Genomic DNA, 6306 nt, shown 5'->3' with positions numbered 1-6306 from the left:
GTTTCACCTTGTTGGCCGGGCTGGTCTTGACCTCCTGACCTCACGTGATCTGCCCACCTCAGCCTCCCAAAGTACTGGGATTACAGGTGTGAGCCACTGCGCCTGGCCCTAATATTTAAGTTTTTAAAAGATTATGTATTATATAGTTTTTCTAAGATTCATACCTATAGATTTACTTACATACCTGCTCCAAACTACCTACAAACTGAAGAATTAAAAATACAGGTTTTCTGGGGATTGGATGATAAGCCAAAGGGAAGAGAACTGCCTATTTTTTTCCACAAATGCAGATATGTTAATACAATAATAGCTACTGCTCATGAAGCACTTCCACTGTGACCAATGCTGTTCTAGGTAGATATCATATACTAAGTTCATTTAATCCTCATAAAAACCCTATGAAGTAGATGCTATTATCATCTCCATTATACAGATAAGAAAATAGAGGCAAGGGAGTTTATGTAACCTTAAGGTCACTGGCAAATGGCTGAACTAGTTTAAGGGGGAGAAAAAGCCATGGAAGACCCACATATCCTCAGTTTGGAATGGAAAATGAAATCCAGTCTGGGAGGACCCTGGGATGCAATAGGACACTGAGAACCCCTGCTTTTTTAGGCCACCATCTTTCTATGCTGAACCCCATTGGGCCTGCCATCCACAGTTGCTTTTGTGCCTCACCCTCTTAAAAGGGAAGATTCCATCAAGAGGGTCAGAAGGCCAGACAAGGTGGCCTCCTGCCAAGACAGAGCAGGACCGAACAACCTCCAGGACCCCTCCTGCAGGTCTGGTCTCCGTAGCCACGTAGCTGTGGGCTCAGGCTGGGCTACTGGCAAATGGCATGCAGCTGGGGAAGAGGTACTTGTTCTCATCCCCTTGTCTTTTAGCTGCTACCTTCTCCTGAAGTCACCTCCTTGCCCCCAGGCACAGAAAAACTCAGTCCTATTGGTTCTTTGGGTTCAGAACAATCCACTCAAGATCAACAGTGTCCATACTTCCTTTATTTACTTTTATTTTTATTTTATTTATTCATTTTTTTGAGATGGAGTCTCACTCTGCCGCCCAGGCTGGAGTGCAGTGGCATGATCTCGGCTCACTGCAAGCTCCACCTCCCAGGTTCACACCATTCTCCTGCCTCAGCCTCTCGAGTAGCTGGGATTATAGGCGCCCGCCACCACATCCGTCTAATTTTTTGTATTTTTAGTAGAGACAGGGTATCACCATGTTAGCCAGGATGGTCTCGATCTACTGACCTCGTGATCTGCCCTCCTCGGCCTCCCAAAGTGCTGGGATTACAGGCATGAGCCACCGCGCCCGGCCCATATTTCCTTTATTTAGACACTATTATCCCCCATCTCTGGGGCAGCACTGTCAGGGGGCAAGCAGTGGGGCTATTGGAAGGAAAATAATAAAATGTTCTTAGTCGGCAAACAGTAAAACAACCCGTTTTACTATTGAGGAAATGGGTGCCCAGAGAGTCTGAGTAGCAAGGACAGAACTAATGACTCCCTGGTCTAATCTCTTCCCATTAGCCCGCCTCCCCAAAAATGCCACTATCCTCTGGGGTGGGTGGCCTGTATCCCAGTCGCCGTCCAAGGAAGGCCAGAAGGCAGGAACTCAAGCACAAAGAGGCCTCCAGCCTCAGAGAGGACCCAAGGGGACTCAGACAATAATGATATTAAGTAACAATCACGACCATCTGCACTTGCACAGCACTCCCTCCACGCCATCATGTGAACAACACACCTATCAAGTAGGCATTATCATCACCATTTTACAGAAACAGAGACAGTGGGTAACGTGCCCAATGTCCCACAGCTGTTGAGAACCAGGATTTAGGCCAGAGTTGGACAGCTGCAGAGTGTGGACGGGGTGGGAGAAAACTGGGAGGGAAGCCAACAGGAGGAAGGAAGCCCTATGGCGTGGAGCTCAGGGCGAGAGAGCACTGCCACCCTCAGCTGGCTGGGAAGAGGTGCCCTCTCTGATTCATTTGACAAACTCATTGTCCCTGGCTCCCAACCTCTGTCACAGCCTAGCAACTCAGAGGATGGGGCAGAACCTCTCCACCTGATCTGGTCTATCCCTCTCATTTTACAGATGGGGACACAGAGGCCCAGAGGTGAGGATCATGTAGCTAAATGGTGCCAAAGCTGGGATCAGAGGTGAGGAGCCCAGTGAGGTGGGAGCCTGTGATTCCTTTCAGTGACTCCCAGGGCCTTACAGTTAAACATCCTCTTGACCTGAAGCATCAAGTCACTGCCCAGGTCAGGGTAGACAGGATGGGCTTCCCTGTTGGCCGCTCTCTTCCAGCCACAGAACCCAGTTTGCAGTAAATACCCAACAATTCCCTCCAGGGGAAGGTCTTTACCAACTTCCTTATTCTCTGATCAATTTTTGAGCTATTTGTGGTGCTCAGCTGGGGAAGAGTGACAAGGTTAACCACAATTCTGCCCTCAGTACAACTGAATGTTGTGGAGCCAGGGAGCACTCCCCTGCTGGGGAAAACAGTTGGCTAGGGTAGTGGCCCCTTTCTGCTTTGGAACTAGACAAACCCAGGTGTCACTAAGCCCCTGGAAGAGCCTGAAAATGGACGTGCACACAGCTCTCAGGCAGAGCACCCGACTCTTCCCGCCTCAGCTCTGGCTCCTGTGAACCCACCTTTCTGGCTTCTCCTGCTTTCCTTCCCCATCCCCTCCTGCTCCCCAGCCAGGTCCCAGCAACCTGGATTCTCTCCTTCGCAGCAGCACAGCACACCCTGGCCAGGCAGCTCTTCCTGGGGATCAGCGCTCATCACCTGGCTGGTCAGAGGCTGAGGTGGGCTCAAAAGTGCCCCCCAGCCCCTTCCTGTGGCTGCCTGGCCACATCCTGTCATTGCCACTGTGAGGCACCCCCCTGTTCCCCGACACACACAGTGGGAAGAGACCTCCCCTGCAGTGTGCTCCAGTGACCTGCACTTGTGGCCGAATCAGACGAGAGGAAGTGCATGGCCAGGGGATAGCCTGACCCCCTGCCTGCCCATTGGGCACCCAGCCCAGCACCCCACACAGAGCTTTCCTGGCCCTGTTCTAATAGCCCCGACTCTCCCCAGAAGCATTCACTCCCTGTTTCCTGCCCAGCACAGGTTCATAGTGAACAGTGTCCAGCCTTCATGGAAGCGAGAACTAACACTCAGTGAGCTCTCAGGGTGCTCCAGGTTACATCCTAGCACTCACTAGTCACTTCGTCTTGACATCTAACTTTCATAACAACCCGAAGGCAGATTATCCGAGCATTCCCATTTTTCACATGACTAAAAAAAAAGAAAAAAAAAATTGAGGCACAGCAATCTGTAAGAGCTTGATGAAAGAGATAGGAAGGGGCAGAGGCAGATGGTCTGGCTCCAGAGATCATACCCAGGTTAGGACTGGAATCACAGTCCCATCACCATGGGAGGACACAGTCGGTGGCTGGGCAGGAGTGCTCGGGGCTGGGGAACCGCAGCTGGGCTGCCTGGCATCCTCCACAGGAACTCATGGGTTATCTTCTCCCTCCCCGTCAGATCCTAAACCCAAGGGCAGGGACAAATAGATCCCTGGTGTCTGGGCTTTCAAACCATCAAGGAAGACAAGAGTTCTGCTGCAGCTCTGGGACAGCAGCGGCCAAGTGGCCAGGCACATGCAAAGTCTGGCCAGCTAAGAGCCCTCGTTCTTCGCCCTCCCCAACCTGAAGGGGCTTACCTGAGCATGGAGGGCAGCGGCAGCTGGATAGGTGAACGCAGCGTGGGAGATGGCTGGGGCCAGCTCTGTGGTGTACAAAGGGTAGGGGGCCCAGGCCTCTGGGGATGCAGGGATCAGAGCAGCCCCCATCAGGTCATCTACAACAGGAGACAACGGCCTCCACCATCAGAACACTTGCCTCCCCTTCCAAACAGAGAAGGCGACCTAGCACTATGGTTGAGCCATATGCCCCACACTGAGGCCAGACCACCCCCAACCACCAAGGACCCCGAGACCAGGCAAGGAAGTCACATTAAATTGGCCTGGCATGGTGTGCATCCTGCCTGCTTTCAGGCAGGCCTCAGCCCGTCTCAAATGAAAAATCAAAGAAGGTTTCAGGGAAGCTGGAAGCCCTGGCAGCTCAGAAGCTCTAAGAAGGCTGCAGGGGAGGGAGGAAAACCAGGTGTTTCAAAAATGGGTGGCCATGGACACAAAAAGCCTCCTGGGAAAGGGGCTCCCCTCTGCAAGAGTCTGTAAGTCTGCCCCGAATGGAATTCCATGAGGGCCTGTCAGCTCAGAGTGCCACTCACAGGGGTCCCGTGCGACGAAGTGTGCTCCCAGGGCGGGGTGCACGTTGCTGGGATTTGGGGTTGCCATTAGCTTGCTCTTGGCCATCTTGGTGTTGGCTTTGGCAAACTCTAGCCTCAGGGTCTGTGGATTCTCGGGATCAAAACGAATACCCTACATGGGTAGAGAAAAGAAGAGAAAGGCTTACTCTGGAGGACCCAGAGTGTTAATGGCAGAGAGTAGAGAAGAGCCCCGTAAACAAGCTCGCCTGGAAGACTTGCCCACACAGTGGCTGAGGCAGAGGAAAGGCAGCTCAGGCCTTTGGCACAGACAGTTTCGCCAAGGACTCTGCCCAGGGATGGCTGGGAAATAAGATACATCCGCACACCCACTGCCTAAGAGGGCTGTGGGTCAGAGAAGACCCATTCTCCACCTACTCACGTTCAGTGCATTCTTGGCCGCTTCTGCTCCTGCCCGGCTGTCAAAGATCACAAAACCAACAGGCTAGTAGGAAAAAGAGAGAACACCCTTATATCTCTCCCAGCATTCCACCTCTCCCTCCAAAATAACAACAAAAAAGAGTATCACCTATGTGGAAACAGTATTTGCCCTGCTGATGAGAATACAAAAGGAGAAAAAGTCCCCCAGAACTGCAGCCCACGTCCTCCCTATGTTCACCGGAACAGCAGCTTAATGTGCACCAAAAGTCAAGTCTCCTTCCCCAGGAATACCCTGTGGGAAATGATGTCAACGGAGCTTAATTCCACCGAATTAAACATTGCCCTTTTAGTAAAAGTATTGTTTTTAATGCATGCAGATAATTAAAAGTCAGTCCCAGTGTTTTCCCCAGCAAGAAAGGAGACACCAATGTATCAAGGGCATGGGAAGACTCCGGTTCTATCAAGGAGCAATAGGTTGAAAACTGCTCCAACTTCATTTTCCCAAGAATCAGTCTAGACCCCAAATAACCCCCGACGGCTAGCAGGCCCTGGCCTCCTTGTATCAAAAGCAAGAGCTCAATCACGCCATTGCACTCCAGCCTGGGCAACAAGAGCAAAATTCCATCTCAAAACAAAAAAAAAAAACAGAGCTCAGCTAACTGCTCTACTATCCTCAGCCAGCTGGGCTCCCAGATTCCCCAGAAACAGACAGGGAGGACCAGGAGCTGGCTGGGCTCAGAAGGCCAGTAAAGGGACAGTGGGACCTACAGAGGCTGCTCTGTGAGAAACGGGACAACAGGGAGCAAGTCTCTACCGCCAGATGCCTCTAGATTAGGGAAAGGTTAACAGGCCCCTGTTCGAAGCTCAGCAATCAGTCTGGGCTGGGAGGAAGAAAACCCTAGGAGAGAAATTACCTGTCTCGCAGTGAGCTTGATCAGGGACCCTTCATACCCCTGCGGAGAGAGGCGGCTGTTACCGCGGAAGGTCAGAAGCATGTGTTGTGCTAACCCAGCGCTGCCACCTCATCAGCCCCCGCTTTCCCCAGGGCTCCCCTGAATCATTCTCACACCCTTCTCCCTGTCAACATCAACCCACCCTGACCTCCACCAATGCCAAGCGTCCACTGCCTTGCATTCTGAATCACACGGTCTAGCACATGGGGTGGGCATAAGGCGGCAGCACTCATCACTTCAGGCAGAAATTCCCATTTGCTCCACTAACTAGTAACCCGAGAGCACAGACCTTACTTTTTAAGTTTTCTCATCTGCAAACTGAAAAGGCTACATTGAATCTCAAAGATTCTTTATATAACCACATATATTTAAAGATTCTTACTGTTAGCTGAGCACCATGGCTCACGCCTGTAATCCCAGCACTTTGGGAGGCCAAGGCGGGCAGATCACAAGGTCAAGAGATCCAGACCATCATGGCCAACATGGTGAAGAAACTTCATCTCTACTAAACATACAAAAACTAGCTAGGCATGGTGGCGGGCGCCTGTAGTCCCAGGTACTCAGAAGGCAGAGGCAGGAGAATCGCTTGAACCTGGGAGGCAGAGGTTGCAGTGAGCCAAGATCACGCCACTGCACTCCAGCTTGGGCGACAGA

The 6306-nt window shown here is 51.7% G+C and overlaps 1 protein-coding gene across 2 annotated transcripts in view; it reads right to left on the bottom strand.

The window, feature by feature from the left end:
- RBPMS2 (RNA binding protein with multiple splicing 2) overlaps positions 1-5692 on the bottom strand; it is an 11439-nt gene extending 5747 nt beyond the window's left edge. Inside the window, exons 1-4 of one of the 2 annotated variants that reach the window (XM_011940405.1) lie at positions 5614-5692; positions 4701-4763; positions 4283-4433; positions 3714-3850 (exon numbers count right to left, since the gene is read on the bottom strand). In XM_011940405.1, the coding sequence (XP_011795795.1) occupies positions 3714-3850; positions 4283-4367 (222 nt within the window). In that variant the 5' untranslated portion in view covers positions 4368-4433; positions 4701-4763; positions 5614-5692. Of the gene's footprint in view, positions 1-3713; positions 3851-4282; positions 4434-4696; positions 4764-5613 lie in introns of both variants that reach the window. The other variant, XM_011940406.1, reaches the window with a different exon arrangement.
- Between the last annotated feature and the right edge of the window lie 614 nt (positions 5693-6306).

This window comes from Colobus angolensis, unplaced genomic scaffold (genome assembly GCF_000951035.1).
Source record: "Colobus angolensis palliatus isolate OR3802 unplaced genomic scaffold, Cang.pa_1.0 Scaffold19, whole genome shotgun sequence".
Taxonomy (NCBI): Eukaryota; Metazoa; Chordata; class Mammalia; order Primates; family Cercopithecidae; genus Colobus; species Colobus angolensis.
The sequence above is the reverse complement of the archived record's forward strand: the minus strand, read 5'-3'. Positions and strand labels throughout refer to the sequence as shown.